General features: G+C 36.7%; 3 protein-coding genes and 1 non-coding gene across 5 annotated transcripts; 3 read left to right on the top strand and 1 right to left on the bottom strand.

Moving 5' to 3' along the window:
• The first annotated feature begins 283 nt into the window (after positions 1 to 283).
• LOC133865553 (U-box domain-containing protein 5-like) lies at positions 284 to 6309 on the top strand. 2 transcript variants are annotated; one of them, XM_062301973.1, is made up of 6 exons: positions 284 to 525; positions 1129 to 1204; positions 1702 to 1887; positions 2546 to 2653; positions 3544 to 4685; positions 5304 to 6309. In XM_062301973.1, exons 2-6 carry the CDS (start codon positions 1151 to 1153, stop codon positions 6091 to 6093), a joined length of 2280 nt encoding a protein of 759 aa, XP_062157957.1. In that variant the 5' UTR covers positions 284 to 525; positions 1129 to 1150; the 3' UTR covers positions 6094 to 6309. The 2 variants fall into 2 exon arrangements, with proteins under 2 accessions (XP_062157957.1, XP_062157958.1); XM_062301974.1 differs by lacking the exon at positions 1129 to 1204.
• Positions 6310 to 6724: 415 nt separating this feature from the next.
• Positions 6725 to 6798, top strand: TRNAN-GUU (transfer RNA asparagine (anticodon GUU)). Its single transcript has one exon. It is a non-coding gene; the product is annotated as a tRNA-Asn (tRNA).
• An 837-nt stretch (positions 6799 to 7635) lies between these two features.
• On the top strand, positions 7636 to 11886 carry LOC133865948 (pentatricopeptide repeat-containing protein At1g03560, mitochondrial). Its single transcript, XM_062302475.1, has 3 exons — positions 7636 to 7790; positions 8011 to 9261; positions 10566 to 11886. The coding sequence occupies exons 2-3, from the start codon at positions 8131 to 8133 to the stop codon at positions 11616 to 11618; spliced, it is 2184 nt and encodes a 727-aa protein (XP_062158459.1). The 5' UTR covers positions 7636 to 7790; positions 8011 to 8130; the 3' UTR covers positions 11619 to 11886.
• Positions 11887 to 11948: 62 nt separating this feature from the next.
• Positions 11949 to 14882, bottom strand: LOC133865949 (CBS domain-containing protein CBSX3, mitochondrial-like). Its single transcript, XM_062302476.1, has 6 exons — positions 14751 to 14882; positions 13598 to 13876; positions 13349 to 13427; positions 12383 to 12456; positions 12222 to 12282; positions 11949 to 12142 (listed from the first exon to the last, which is right to left on the bottom strand). The coding sequence occupies exons 2-6, from the start codon at positions 13865 to 13867 to the stop codon at positions 12000 to 12002; spliced, it is 627 nt and encodes a 208-aa protein (XP_062158460.1). The 5' UTR covers positions 13868 to 13876; positions 14751 to 14882; the 3' UTR covers positions 11949 to 11999.
• Between the last annotated feature and the right edge of the window lie 218 nt (positions 14883 to 15100).

Below are 15100 nucleotides of genomic sequence, written 5' to 3'. Positions count from 1 at the left end.
GTATTATAATTTTTTTTGTTTTATAAATTGACATAATAATTCGTAATTGATAAAACAATTAAATAAAAATTTAATTAGTTAATGACTATGAATCACATACATTGATCGTAAGTTGTCACGTAATAAGTTTTAAGTTTGTAAAGAAATAACGGTAAAATTGTAGCGTTCCTAGCATTTTCCTTTTTTCCATAAAAACATTTTGCTCCGAAAATGTCATTATACAGGCAGGGAGACGTAGCCTGTCGCCATAATTATTGTTTCTCTTTTTGGATTTAACACACAACTCTGCAAAGACTTTTCTTTGCTCTGAATCCCAGAAGAGAAACGACCATGTCCTTCAGTGTATGAGCTTTACTAGTTTCCCTTCAATGGTTCTTTTCACAAACTCTGCTTTCTCTGCTACTCGATCCTTGAGTATAACGCCTCCAACTAAAGTGATTTCGGCGTCCTTTTTACTGAAACTCAACTGTGTAGGCCATGTAATTTCTTCGTTGGTAGCAGCATATCTGCCATTTGAGCGGCTGGGTCAGATTATTTTCACCCGTATTTTGCTCTATTAGAATCTCTGCATAACAAACTGGCTCTCGTACTCCTCCTTATAGCTTGTTTAATATGAGATTGTGAATGCATGTTGATATTGGTATGACAATTTTATTGCTCTTTCTATGCCCATTTTGTGAGAACGGTAGGAGCCGCAGTTCTCTGTGATTGAATAAAGTAAATCATTGACTTGTTGCGACTTTTGTTATGGTAAAAGAGCTCTCTTTTTCAGTCAATATGGCAACTGAAGTATGGAAATCATTTCACACGTAGCTTTATTAAGCATTCGTGTAACCAAAGCTCAATTGGAAGGGATGAGCTAAGTTTACAAGGATCACAACGCCCCCCCACCCATAAAAAACAATTTTTTTTTTCTCTAAAAAAAAAAAAAAAAAATCTTTCTTCTTTTGGGTCTGCAACCAGGGCAGTTGGTTTCGTCTTTTTACTGTTTCTTGCTGTCTGAGTTACGTCTTGCTATTTTATTTAGTTTGATATTGTAGCTATTGTAAATATCCTAAACTGTTGGATTTGTTAAATTCTGTAACAAGCACTCAGTTTAAACGATCAATTTCTTATACCAATTTGCAGATTAAGGTCACTGTATTATTAGATGGAGAACAATGGTGCTGAAATTGTGGAGCTTACATATTATTGTACCATTAAGGTAAACATTCATTTCTTGCCACTTGAGGCTTTGTCTCAACTGGTGAAGGGGTTCGGTTGAGGTAGGCGTAGGTTTCAATTCCACTCTAATTAATGAAGGAAAGAAACAGTTATTTGATGTGGCCTTAGATCTAGACTTCTTTCATGACTGGACCAAAAAATAGAGCTCGTCTATGCCGAACTATAAGTCGTTCACAATGTTAAGCTTTTCTTTAATGACCCTTTTGCAACCCTGTTGGAGGGCTCTGGGCTAGAGTTCACAGTATGCCCCTTTCTTGCCACCAACTAGTCTTTCTGGAATTTGACATCAGTTCACAGAGGTTTGATTCTAAGCTAGCAGCCATTTATAGAATGTATTAAAGTTGTTGTAGATCATATTTTTGGACCATATGGTGATCTTAAGGCTTGATGGTTATCTCATTTTAATCTTTTAACTTGATTTATTTCAAAGTTCTCCTGTTATTGTACAACTTTAAGACTATATTACATTGGATGCAGGTTCATCGTTTGATGTGTCTAGAGCTCAAGAAATTTATTGATAGACTCTCAGAAATATTTTCAGCCATTGAGTCTGCCCGACCAAGAAGCACATCAGGAATACAGGCATTTTGCTCATTACAACGCACAATGGATAAAGCAAAAGCACTTATCCAGCAGTGCTCAGAGTCTAGTAAACTTTACCTGGTACACATTTTGCTTATAGATACAAATTAAATATAATTGGCATTTTTGAAAGAGAAATATCTGGATCCATACAATCTTTTGTCCGTTAATGTGCAAGCTTCCATTTGTAATATGAGTAGGAAAAGTAAATGTCTCATACTCTCCAAATGTTGCTCTTAGAATTAATACAGCCAATCAATTATAAATGGAGATTGCATTTTTAAGGATAAATTACACTTCCACCCCATAAACTGTCACCAATGTTCCACTTACCCCCGTAAACATTAACTCAATGCAATTCGAACCCTATTTGTAGTTTTGGTGTCAGTTTACCCTTTTATGTGTTTTGTTTTTTTTTTTTTTCTAAAAAAAAAACCCATCAACCATATTAGGTTTTGTGTTAGCAAATTTAGTGTCAAAACTAGGTTGTCTGTAAGCCAATGTTAATAATAGGTTGCGCTTTTTAATTTGCTATGTTGCCTCATTGTAACTACTGTTCTACATTATGTCTTCGGAAATGAAAACATGTGATCTTAAATGTACATTTACCATGTTAACAGAGTTAATGACTTTTCAATTTTACATGTATGCATTATTATCAATTTTTTAAAGATTATTTCTCACGACTTTATTTTGCATCATTCTTCATTATCTAATGTGTTCAGTATAATATTTTCAGGTAATTATAGCAGAGCGTTTCGTTTTGAGATGTGAAAAAATACAAAACACTTTGGGGTTATGTTTGACTCAAATTCAAAGTATGGTACCAACATTGTTGGCTGCAAAGGTTTGCAATTTAAATTATATATGTGGTGTGCAATTCAAAGGTTTTCAAATTTGATGTGTTTATATTTCCGTGACTCTGTAGCTTTTATGTCCTTTCTTCATGCCTTCTCTTGTTATGTGACATCCCTTGAAGTTTTACGCTTATTTCATGTAGTTATCAACTTGTTCCTATTGTTAGTTCTATGTTGTTGTTTTTTATGCTTTCATGGTGGCCCAAAATCTTTGTCCTTTTTTTCAGATCAAAAGAAATTTATCAAATCAAATATTCTGGGGAGTTCAGTAAGTCAAGAATACTGGATTCCTGGTTCCCATTGTGAAGATTATCATGCAGGCGTAGATTCATGATAGTAGCTGTGCATGATGAAAATATATATAGGGAAAGAAGAAATCTATTTGGAAATCATTCCATGCCTTAACAGTAGTGCAGTCCCCCTCTAAATCAACTTTTTCCTGGTAAACCATGTTGTATGGAATTAACAATTAAAGTCTTGAGTTGGTTAAACTATATACCTTGGAAGGCGTCAAGAGAATGTCACTAAATATGCAACTGATGGATACGAGTCAAATATTGTGAGGGCAGACAGGCTCCCATTTCCCATGCAGTAAGAAGTGGAATAATTAGTCCTGAATGTTGTTTGAAAGGATCCTTTTTGTTTTCATAAACTTATATGCCGGACACTACTGAAAGAACTGCAATTTCCTTTTATATCTGCATTTTTTTTTTTTTTTGCCAGTGCGTGGGATTCTAATTTCAATGATTTTGGTTTTGTTTTGGACAACCTTGTTTTTATATTGCACATTCTGCCTTCAGTTGTACTCTGTTATTTTTCTGGTCGACACTCTTTTTAATCCCTTACATAACTAAATATTGAAATTGAACATTCTCTGCAGATATCTGGCATTGTTCATGATCTTAGGGGTGCAAAGTTTCCCCTCGAATCCGCTGAAGAAGAGGCTGGGAAGGTTGTACGGGCACTGATTCAGCAAGAAATTTCTGTGTCTAATTCTGTGAATAATTTAGAACTTGAGGCTATTCAACGTGCAGCTTTGAAGCTGAAAATTACATCCCCTTCGGCTGTTTTGTTGGAGAAAAGATCTATTAGGAGGTTACTTGACACAGTCTCTGGCAAGGACCCTCCAAAGCAGAAAATCTTGAAGTACCTCTTTTATCTTTTGAGGAAGTATGGGGAAATAATTGGACAAGGCTGGAATGCTAGCACCCTTGTGCAGCATGATAAGTCATCCTATCAATCGATTGACCCTGAACAACATGCTGAAAATGCATTAGATGAGACTCGAGCTGATGACTCTGGTGCACCTGAACTTCCTGAGGAATTCAAATGCCCCATCTCTATGAGACTGATGTACGATCCAGTAATTATCGCTTCTGGGAAGACATTTGAACGATTTTGGATAGAGAAGTGGTTTAATGAGGGCAACAAGACATGCCCAATAACTCATATGAAGCTGGACAACGTGTACGTGAATCCAAACTCTGCAATGAAGAGCCTCATATCAAAATGGTCTTCCGAGCTGGGAGTTACTATTCCTGACCCTTGTTTAGAAGCAAGCCTTGCTTCCCTTTCCTCCCTGAAATCTCAATCTTCCAATTCCATTGCTAGCTTTGGTAGTTCTATGAATAACTTGTGCCTTCAAATTAGCAATGTGTCACTACGCTCTTCAGTAACCAATTACGGTTCAGAAATGTCAGATGACAAGAGTGATGGAAGCTCTGGTTATAGGCTCAGCCAGATGAATGCAGAGCCTCAAAGATTTCACCATTCTGCAGATTGTTATGACAATATGTTAGCCTCTCTTTCCAGACTTTCGGAACTTTCATGGGGATCCCAGTGCAAGACAGTGGGGGATGTGAAAGACCAACTGCAAGACAATAACCAATCATGTCCCAATGAAATTTCCAATAGTTGCATCAAACCATTGATTAAATTTTTGAAGGATGCATGGGAACCAAGTGATGTAAAAGCTCGGAGAGATGGAGCAGAGGTGCTGTTGGCAATTTTGAATGAAAACAGGTAAGAATTTTTTTGGAATGGCATTTTTTCCCCCCACAGAACGTTCTTGAGTCTTGAGGTTTAAACGTTTTGCTTACAATGAGTAAATTTGTAAACAAAATTGAAAATGGATGCAGGTTACAATGCATGGTAGTACACAAATTATATGGAGAGTATAATACATGATAGTACACAAATCATACAAACATATAATTTCACATCAACCAAAAGAACTATGATAATTAGATAAAGATGATATAATCAACTCATTAAGAAGAATATTCAGTGACAACTTACACAGGATTTAATGCATGTTTGGTGTCTTTAAAGTCATTTAGCTTTGTGAATAATATTAAAAAAAAACTGTAGATGGATTTACTGAACATTTTTAGAAGTATTAACGAATTCAAACTATATATAATGAATTCTTATTTTTTACGTAAAAGAATAGTTATTAATATATGAGCAAAAGTATTGTGATTCAGCACAGCAATAGAAACTAAGAATGAAGTAGAAGGGAGAATCTTTTAAAAAAAAAAAAAAAAAAATGCTCTGCTGCATCAAATTGTTTGCCATATTCTGGTGCTGGAGAAATCACTAGATCCTATCTAATGAACTCTCTGTTGTTTCATGCGGAAGTGAAATGCCATCCTTTGATGAAGATGGGATTTATGTGTTGGCATCATATCTGAATTCTGATATTACTGAAGAAGCCCTTGCTATCATGGAAGTTTTGTCTTACCAACCCCATTTCAAGTCTATGATGGTGGCATCTGGTGTTCTTCCCGCCATTCTAAAAGTCCTTGATACCCAGAACAGGGCACTTCATAGAATTGCCTTGAAGATACTTTATAATTTGTCATGCAATGGTGAAATTGGACATCATTTTGTATATTTGAACTGCATTCCAAAGCTGGTTCCGTTTTTGGGTGATCAAAAACTCGCACGGTTTTGCATTAAGATTATGAAAAACTTATGCGCTACTAAGGAGGTCAGGATTGCAATTGCTGAAACTAGTTCATGTATTAGTGCCATTGCCAAACTACTTGAAACTGGAATAGAGGAGGAACAAGAGCATGCGGCAGATTTTGTTCTTTCCCTATGTCGACACGAGGGTGCTGAGTGTTTTCAACTGGTCCTGAGCGAGACCATCATACAATCTCTAGCCTATTTTTCTCTCAACGGGAATTACAGAGTGAAAGCGATTGCTTCTGAATTGCTCCAGATCTTGGAAAGTATCAAAGATGATGGTTCAGAATGTTCAATTCCTAAAGCTGGTTTGGACCTAGACATCTCACGTGAGTCTGTCAACCACCATAAAGAAAGAAAATCATCTTTTAAGCCATTTCGGTTCCTTGGAAAGAAGATGTCACTGCATTCTATACCCAGCCGTCAGCTTCATTCAAAACACAGGACAAGGAGGACATGATAGCTTTTGTGCCTCTCTCCAACCTTGCTTATCTAGTTATCTGTCATACATGCTCATGGGAGTTGGTGGGTGAGTTTCAGCATCGATAAACGTCTCATTATTTGCTGATAAATGGTTCACTCCAACTTCTTCAACCATTTATCAATATCGTCAGTTTAGACTGACACGTCAGTATTGTAAGATAGTTATACAATAAAAATATGACTTTTAACATTACTCTTATACTTAAATATTAGGAGCGTAGATATCCGTATAGCGAGCAGCAAGTTTTTGACCCACTATTCTAATTCTTTGGTCTTGTGCTGTTGTAGTGTTGTTCAAGTTTTTGACCCACTATTCTAATTCTTTGGTCTTGTGCTGTTGTAGTGTTGTTTAAGGTTAATAGTACAAAAATGCATAGGTTTAATTTCCTTGTAAAGTGTATTAAAAGGTTGCCTTTGTTCTATAAAATTTACATTTTTAGCTCGAATAAGCAATGCACGTGTGTATTGTGTTTGTCTTTTTGTTCTCGCAGTAGTCCATGTATCCTCAACCTTCGCCTTTTGCACTGACATATTTTGTTGATTAAAATAGGATTTCAAAAATATTTTATACTAATTTATTTATGACAACCTTTTTAATGTCATTGCGTGCTGGAGTAGCTCAGTTGGCTAGAGCGTGTGGCTGTTAACCACAAGGTCGAAGGTTCGAGCCCTTCCTCTAGCGGTTCCATTCAAGAGAGGTTCTTTATTCTTTAAACTTTTGTAATTTTTTTTCTTTTTTTTTCTTCTTTTTTCTTCTTTTTACAGAATACCATGTCATAACTAACAGTGTTGCGACATGTGTAAATGTCACATTATTGAAAAATGTCTCATTAATATGATGATAAAAATAAAAAAAATAAAAAAAATTGACAAGAGGTTTGGTGCGGAAGGGTTCCTCGGTTTATCCGTGTCACAATACTATTGGGTTAGACATGACATTTTGTTAAAACTTTTAGGGAAAAATATATATTAACCTCCTAAACTACTACTTTTTGATTTTTTGGCCCTATCCGTCTATTTATGCCGTTAATTCTAACAGAAATTGACCAAAAACTTGAAAATATCCCTCCCTTAACCGTGAGAATTTCAAAGTGTAGGAGGGGTATTTTCAAAATTATGTTTAGAATTAACGGCATAAATGGACGGATGGGACCAAAAAATCAGAAAGTAGTAGTTTGAGGAGTTAGAATCTAAGCATTGGTAGTTTGGGGGGCCATCCGAAGAAATAGTGATAGTTTGAGGGGCTAAAATATATTTTTCCCAAACTTTTAATGGTGACAAAAATAATGATTTGATAATGAATTAAACAAGTTGATTTGTTTTCTAAAAGAAAAAAAAAAAATCATTAATAGACAATTCAAAATATAATACACTAACAAAATACTTAATACCACTTTCACTTTTCACTTTTATATAAGATCAAAATACAATTTTTTTATTTTTTATTTTTTTAAAAAAAAACACAAAAAAATTCTCTAAAAAGTTTTCCCAAAAAAAAAAAACGAAAGACCAATTTTCCTAAATTCTTCCATCACGTGAGTGGAGTGTGCTAAGGTAGTAACTCGTCGGGCTGATTCTACTAAGAAGAAGCCCTAGCTCTTGCCCACCACACTCAGCTCTCAAATCTTGGCCGTCCGTCGAGCGCTTGCCGGCTATCCACGGTCGTCGCTGCAGGTAAAGCTCTAGTCTTGGCTTCTTCCGCATCTCTCTCTTGTCCTCTGTTTCTTTCGTCTCTACAAGCTCGATGCTTGGTGTGATTGGTTCTCGGGAAAGTGAAAAGAAAATGCTGGAAAATGGGTTTCTTTTCTAGGGAAATTTTTTCACATTCTCATTGGTCATCAGTTTTAATTTTCTGTATTTTTTTTTAATTTTTTCTATAATTTCTTGTCCCAAGGCATTTAGGCTTGCAAGTGGTAATTATCACATGTCAGCTGCTAAGTCTTTGTGGGTGTAGTAGATTTGTTGGCGTTGAAACTTTGCTTTTGATCGTCGAAAAGTTTTCTCTCTGTGAAACATGAACTTGAGGCAGTTAGTTTGTAGGCAAACAATCAACAATCTATCAAGAGTCAATGGGAAATTACCATCTCCGTACCATCACTATATTTACAGAAATGTTGCCACCATTACCGACCCAATATCTCATCCATTTCATTCACCAAACATTCATGGCAATAAACCTCCCCAAAACCCTAATTGCCCAAAACCCGATCCTTGCTTCAGTAGATACATCCACTGTACCAGTGGAACTAAAATGAGCAACTCGGTTGGTGAACCCAAACTCAATTCTGAGGAATCTGAGGAGGAGGAGGATGGGACCATGAATGAGTTCTTGTCTCGGTTTGTCTGGATAATGCGTGGGAAGCTCTCTCAAGTTTATCCAGACTGTGATAAGCAGACAATTGATGGAATGCTTTTGATCATTGTTGGGAAAGTTGCATCCGAGATGGAAAAGGGTGGTCTTGAGGAGATGCTTGGTGCTGCAATGGCCACTCCTTCACAGGATTTTAGTGAGGATTTGTGGAAAACAGTTTGGGAAGTGAGTAATAGGGTTTTGGATGATATGAAAAAGGAGAAGCAGAAGGAAAAGATGAAGGGGTTCTTGCAATCTGAAGAAGTCAAGGAAATGTGCAGGTTTGCTGGGGAAATTGGTATTTGTGGGGATATGCTGAGAGAGCTTAGATTCAAATGGGCTCGTGAAAAAATGGAGGAAAAGGAGTTTTATGATGGTTTGGAGCGCATGAAAGAAGAAGCGCGAGCCGAAGAAAGAGAGGAGAAAGCAGGGGAAAAACAAGCTGAAACAATGGATAATGAGGCTTTTGTGGCTGAGGAGAAGCCTAAGGTTGTTACTCTTCCTAAGAGACAAGGGAAGATAAGGTACAAGATTTATGGTCTTGACCTCTCTGATCCAAAGTGGGCTGAGGTGGCTGATAAAATTCATGAGAGAGGAGAGCTCATTTGGCCTCAGGAACCAAAGCCAATATCTGGGAAATGCAAATTGGTAAATGAGAGGATTCTCTCATTGAATGGGGAGGATGACCCGTCTCCTGTGTTGGCCGAATGGGTAGAACTTCTTCAACCAAGCAGGATTGACTGGATCACATTGCTGGACAGATTGAAAGAGCAGAATATTCGTTTATATTTGAAGGTACACCTTACTATTTTCCTTCTAAGCATATTGTTTCACCATTGGCAATATCAGTTTCTAGATCATTCTTTTTGTTTTTGCTAGGTTGGAATTTAAATGGTGTAAAGCAAATGATATTTTTTTTGCAATATCTTTCAAAAGCTTATAAAATGCACATCTACGTAGATCTTTCAAATAAGCTGTTGATGAACACATAATTTGGTGGGTTTTTTTTTTTTTTTTAACCGAAGGTTGCATATTAGCTTCCATCATCAGTAGCTTCTAGTCCACATGATTGTTGTCCTTCTTTTCCGCTCAAACACATGACACACACCATCAGCACTAATCTCATTGTGTTTGTTGGAGGTATTTACTCCAATGGTGTTGCAGTGCGGAGGAAAAGGCACTTGGATGACTATACAGTATGACGTAGTGTTTTTTGAGGTTCTTTGTATCTCTTTGAGCGGGAAGATGGTTTCTAGGATATATATTTCTTTTTCCAAGTTTTATTTGTTGATTTTATTTTATACAAACTTCTTCCAGATGAATGAGACTTGGAATGTTGTCTTCGAAAATTATTCATACTCTTTTTTCTGAGAGGGTCATATTACGTGCTCCTGTTAATATTTTGTTATATTTGGTGTGTTTCCGGTTTGTTTTGCTATGTTAAAATGCTTGGAGCCCAGTGACTGTTTTGTTTTTGCTTCACAAAAAGAAATATACTTCCATGGTTGCTGGACATTTTGGTTCTTGCGAAGAGAGTTATGTACTTGAAGCAATTGGTTGTTAATCAAGCTGCTTCTCATAGAATTAGCGAATAATTTCTCCAGAATAATTGGATCATTTGTTTGGTGTCATCTTTCATTCTTATTAATTATTAGTATGAGAAGAATTTGAAGCAATGGATCCATAGAAGCATGGAAATCCATTGCATTGGAAACAAGATTCGGATGTCAAGCGGAAATCAGTATATGCTCATGATGAACATTTCAATAACTTGAGAGAACAATTGCTAATCTTACCAGAGCCAAATGCTTTGATTTATTTATTTATCTTGGGCTCTTTTTATTTTATTTTATTTTTTATTTTTATATTTTTCTTGTGATGCATTATATATGTTTGACTTCTTGTCCATTTTTCCTTAGACTGTTGGTTCAGCAGACAACCATCATTTAATGTTGGATGTAAGCTTCTACGTGCCAGTTGTAAAAGTCTAGGAACATGCATTTGCACCTGGATATCTTTCTAATTGTTGAGTTCAGTTATTCTGGCTGCTATTCAATTTGCTGTCTTCATTGGTTGATTTCAAATGATTTGTTTTGTAGGTAACAGAACTTGTACTGGCTGAAGAGTCTTTCCAAACAAACATCCGTGACTACTCGAAGCTTATTGATGCCCATGCCAAAGAGAACCGTTTAGAAGATGCTGAGAGAATTCTTAAGAAGATGAATGAAAATGGTATAGTGCCTGATATTTTAACTGCCACAGTTTTGGTTCACATGTACAGCAAGGCAGGCAATGTTGACCGTGCAAAAGAGGCATTTGAAAGTTTGAGGAGCCAGGGTTTCCAACCAGACTTGCAGGTTTACTACTCGATGATCATGGCGTATGTAAATGCAGGCCAACCCAAGCTGGGTGAGTCACTGATGAGAGAGATGGAGGCAAGAGACATCAATCCCACGCATGAAATTTACATGGCATTGCTTCGTTCATTTGCTCTTCGTGGGGATGTTGGCGGAGCAGGACGAATTGCAACCACTATGCAATTTGCAGGTTTACAGCCAAGTTTGGAGTCTTGTACATTGCTTGTCGAGGCATATGGGCAAGCTGGCGACCCTGATCAGGCAAGGAGCAACTTTGACTACATGATAAGAGTTGGTCACAGGCCTGATGACAGGTGCACTGCTAGCATGATTGCAGCATACGGGAAGAAGAATTTATTGGATAAGGCCCTAAATCTTTTGTTGCAGCTTGAGAAGGATGGCTTCGAGCCTGGAGTTGCTACTTATACTGTTCTTGTGGATTGGTTAGGTAAGTTGCAGCTGGTTAATGAGGCTGAGCAGGTATTGGGCAAGATTGCTGAGCAGGGTGAGGCCCCTCCTTTTAAGGTTCATGTTAGCCTTTGCGACATGTACTCAAGGGCTGGAGAAGAGAAAAAGGCGCTTCAAGCTCTGGGTGTTCTGGAGACCAAGAAAGAGCAACTGGAACCAGATGAGTTTGAGAGGATTATAAATGGGCTTATAGCTGGTGGGTTTGTGCAGGATGCTAGAAGGGTCCATGGGCTAATGGAGGCCCAGGGTTTTTCTGCGTCAGAGCCTCTTAAGATGGCCCTGATGGCATCTCAAGCTTTTAGCCGCAATAGACCTTCAATGAGATAGTTTGTCGGTATTTTGGGACTGCTTCTGAAAGTTCTTGGTTGCATGAGATCAACAATGAGATTGTTCTGTAGCCCTATAGGAGTCCATAACACACTGCATTCCCAGCAGATGTAATACATAATGGGTTTTAGTTTAAGCTCTCAAACAACTCAATCATCTCACCATATTTCAGTTGTTAGTTTTGCCCAAATGGTGTAATGCATTTTTTCTATCCCCTTGTTTTTTTGGACTACAATACAATGAACATAGACTTTGGAACTTTTTTGTTTTTCTTGGGGTTACATGTTTGGTGTACAGTTTAGAATCCTTTCGTCACAACATCTAATTTTAAAGTAGTGGCAGTGCATCACTATGCTGTCAATTATCCAATTTCCTTAGATTCTAATAGTAGTCTCCTCTAATGAACTCGCTCAGTTGCTTCAGCTCTCCACTTTGCTGCTCCACTACTGCTCTTACAACGTCTACAATGGAGATCATGCCAACTATCCTCCCATCTATGACTGGAACATGCCGTATTCGATTTTCTGCAAACATCAAGAACTCTCTCATTAGTTCCCCTTTTCAACTTTTTTTCCCATATTCGATTTTCTGCATCTCCATCACCTGTCATAAGCTGCATTGCTTGAAGAATGTTGGTATCAGATGTTACCGTTATTAGTTTGTCCTGTTGAAGGTAAACATTTGAGGCAGCTTTAAAAAGAAATAATATAGCTGATTCTAGTGTTCCATGGAGATCAAATACAAAAAGGAAAGCCTGAAATAACCTTATCAGTCATAATTTCTCCGACTCTTGTGTATATGGGTGATCTTCCCTCTGCGATTATTTTCCTCGTGTAGTCTGCTTGCTCGTTCGTTCCACCATCAACAATTTAATAGTCAGAGTAAAACAATTTTCAGGTGTTGATTGACAGTCAGGAGAATGTCCCAAGTTTGTAATGTATTTATTTGGTCTTGAATTTCAATATGTAAATGGCTTGTTGATAATAAGCAGCATATTGGTAATCCTAACTTGTGTGGTGCATGACCTCATTTTTTGAATCATGATCTTCTAAAATATGCTGTTCGAATTGCATGCAGTTGGGGAAGCTATTATAGTAAGGGCAAGTGTGGGACTTACCTGTACACGGCAGCTCAAAGTGCAGGGTTCACTTGCTCTTTCTGTGAGGCTACCTAAATTGCGTGCAATTTGAGCAGCGAATTTCGAAAAATTTTGATCTTTCTTTTTTTATATGAATTGTATTAGCATTTCAAGTGAACCAATATATAATAAAGTATACATTCATAATCAATTACCTCTCTTCGTGAATTAGGAAAGAAAAAAAAAAAGTGGGGGAGAGAGGAGAGTACACTTTAGCCTTCTAAACTATCACTACATTTTTATTTACGCTTCCAAACTTAAAAAAGTAGCATCTGCCCCTTGAACTACCATTGCATGCCAAATTAAACACTTTTGCATTTTTCTACCCAAAATAACCTTGAAGTTACTAAAAAAAAAATGAAAAAAAAGAAGAAGGTAAGAGAGCCAATATGAAAAAGGCCACCCTATTTTGGTATTTTTAGTTTTTCCCTCTTTTTGGTTAATTTTTTAATAATCTCAACCGCATTTTGTGCATAGAATGAAAATGTGCATAATTTGACACTCGATGGTAGTTCAGTGTCCCAATATTACTCCTGAAAGTTTGGAGGCGTAAATGAAAACGTAAAAAAATAAAATAAATAAATAAAATTACCTCTCTCGGTGATGATTCCAGCAAGATGTTCATCTCCTGGCTTTAGTACCACTAATGACCCAATATTATTTTCAGCCATCTGTGAAATAATGAAGACGAGTTTTGTACAATACATGTTAATTAGAATATATGATTGTAATCATATCAATTATCATCATCTTCTATCTTTTGGGTAAATCTAATCATATATTCTAACAATAATGGATGTAAAGCAAGTTTTCACACTAGTGAAATGTTACTGAGACTGACATTTTTTACTGCATCAATGACGGCATCATCAGTGCGACACCAGAGCCAGGAACCAGTTTTTTCTCCTCCCTTTGTCATAAGCACCTCCGCCACTGAAACATTCTCCAACCCTTTGAGCTGCACGAGTGGAGATCTTGAGGAGCTGACGCGTCCGAAAAGTGGAAATATCTTTACAGCTTTACTTGCTTCTCCCCCATGCAAGTGTTGCAAAGTTGCAGCCTTGAGTGTTTCCTGGCAAGATCGCACTGCTCTCACGATTATTCCTTGCATTTTCACGCTCTGTTCATCGAAAATGATGTTAATTTGTTGCCAATTGGCCTTATTTTTTTTTATGTTTGATTCGAACGAAACTTCACTTAACCCTTTTAACTGTTGTCGCTTTTGTAATTACCTCTTTAAACTTAAAAAATTTTCAATTTAGTGTATCTATCTTTTAATATATATTTTTTTAATTTCACCCCTCAGTGAGGATTTTTTATTAAATTTTATCAAAATTCTTAAAATATCCCTGCTTAAAAAAAATAAAAATCCAAAGATTCAAAGCCTAGGTATTTTAGTAAATTTCGTTAAATCATGACCAATGCCTAAATCATTGCAATTTTTTCCTAAAAAAAGTAAGGGTATTTTGGAAATTTTGACACCCATATGTTAGAATTTATCAGAAAATCCTAACAATGCGTGAAATTGAAAAAATTAAATAAAAAAAAAATAAGAAATTTTGTAATGTTTAGGAGGGTAATTACAAATGTGATAAAACTTGAAAAGGTTAAGTGAAATTTCACCTTGATTTTATATCTATTGAGATTGTCCATGAGAATTAGATGACAGGATTTCAAAATTAAGCTTGACCCTCTGAAAATTAAGTTGACCTCTCCAAATAAGAAATCTTAATTTCGTCCCTGTCATAGCCCTTCTACCATGCATCAAGAAGACCATTGACAGGGACCTATACAAAGATGCCGTCCTCTATTGCTTTGGGAATAAAGGGGGGTCTTTTGATCATGGTATTAATTCAACAAAATCTTTTGAAAATTTGTGAATGCGAGGTGGGTGGCAATAGTTTTGGAAGAACTTTGACAAGAATGGTGTAATTCCATGTTATGATGTTAAGACTTGTGAAGTTGAATTGAAAGAGAATGAAACGGTAACATACCTTAGGCTGCAGAGAAGGAAAGATGGGGAAACCAGTTGGAATTAAGCTGTCCTAATGCTCTGAAAAGGCAAAGGTATATGTAACTCATCCATGGACGCCATTTTCAAAGAAAATGGCACAAGAATATCTTGCCCTAATCTCTTTGAAAATCCCTTTTTTTTGTTAAGTTCTTTTCTTGGAAGAGTGTGTTAAGGAAGCCGGAAGGAGAAGTTTAGTTTACTTCAACTTCTCTCAGATGTTTAACCTCTCTGTCACGTTGCTTCTACAGGTTTACATTATGTGGAAAGCTTGCTTCCCATGTTTGCCTTTCTTTTCAACTTTTTGTTCATGTTTGCCTGATTTCTTCTGGA

The sequence above is a fragment of the Alnus glutinosa genome, chromosome 4, assembly GCF_958979055.1.
Source record: "Alnus glutinosa chromosome 4, dhAlnGlut1.1, whole genome shotgun sequence".
Classification (NCBI taxonomy): domain Eukaryota; kingdom Viridiplantae; phylum Streptophyta; class Magnoliopsida; order Fagales; family Betulaceae; genus Alnus; species Alnus glutinosa.
This window is presented reverse-complemented; position numbering and strand designations above follow the sequence as displayed.

What these genes read in the sequence shown, in the direction of transcription:
- LOC133865949 (XM_062302476.1), bottom strand. Translation starts at nt 13,867, where the DNA reads ATGCAAGGAATAATCGTGAGAGCAGTGCGATCTTGCCAGGAAACACTC. An exon ending in TCATTGATGCAGTAAAAAAT is followed by an intron (nt 13,428 to 13,597) that starts GTCAGTCTCAGT and finishes ATTATTTCACAG; the next exon opens with ATGGCTGAAAATAATATTGG. An exon ending in AGCAATGCAGCTTATGACAG is followed by an intron (nt 12,143 to 12,221) that starts GTGATGGAGATG and finishes TGATGTTTGCAG; the next exon opens with AAAATCGAATACGGCATGTT.
- LOC133865553 (XM_062301973.1), top strand. Translation starts at nt 1,151, where the DNA reads ATGGAGAACAATGGTGCTGAAATTGTGGAGCTTACATATTATTGTACC. An exon ending in AGTCTAGTAAACTTTACCTG is followed by an intron (nt 1,888 to 2,545) that starts GTACACATTTTG and finishes TAATATTTTCAG; the next exon opens with GTAATTATAGCAGAGCGTTT. An exon ending in CAACATTGTTGGCTGCAAAG is followed by an intron (nt 2,654 to 3,543) that starts GTTTGCAATTTA and finishes CATTCTCTGCAG; the next exon opens with ATATCTGGCATTGTTCATGA.
- LOC133865948 (XM_062302475.1), top strand. Translation starts at nt 8,131, where the DNA reads ATGAACTTGAGGCAGTTAGTTTGTAGGCAAACAATCAACAATCTATCA. An exon ending in ATATTCGTTTATATTTGAAG is followed by an intron (nt 9,262 to 10,565) that starts GTACACCTTACT and finishes TTTGTTTTGTAG; the next exon opens with GTAACAGAACTTGTACTGGC.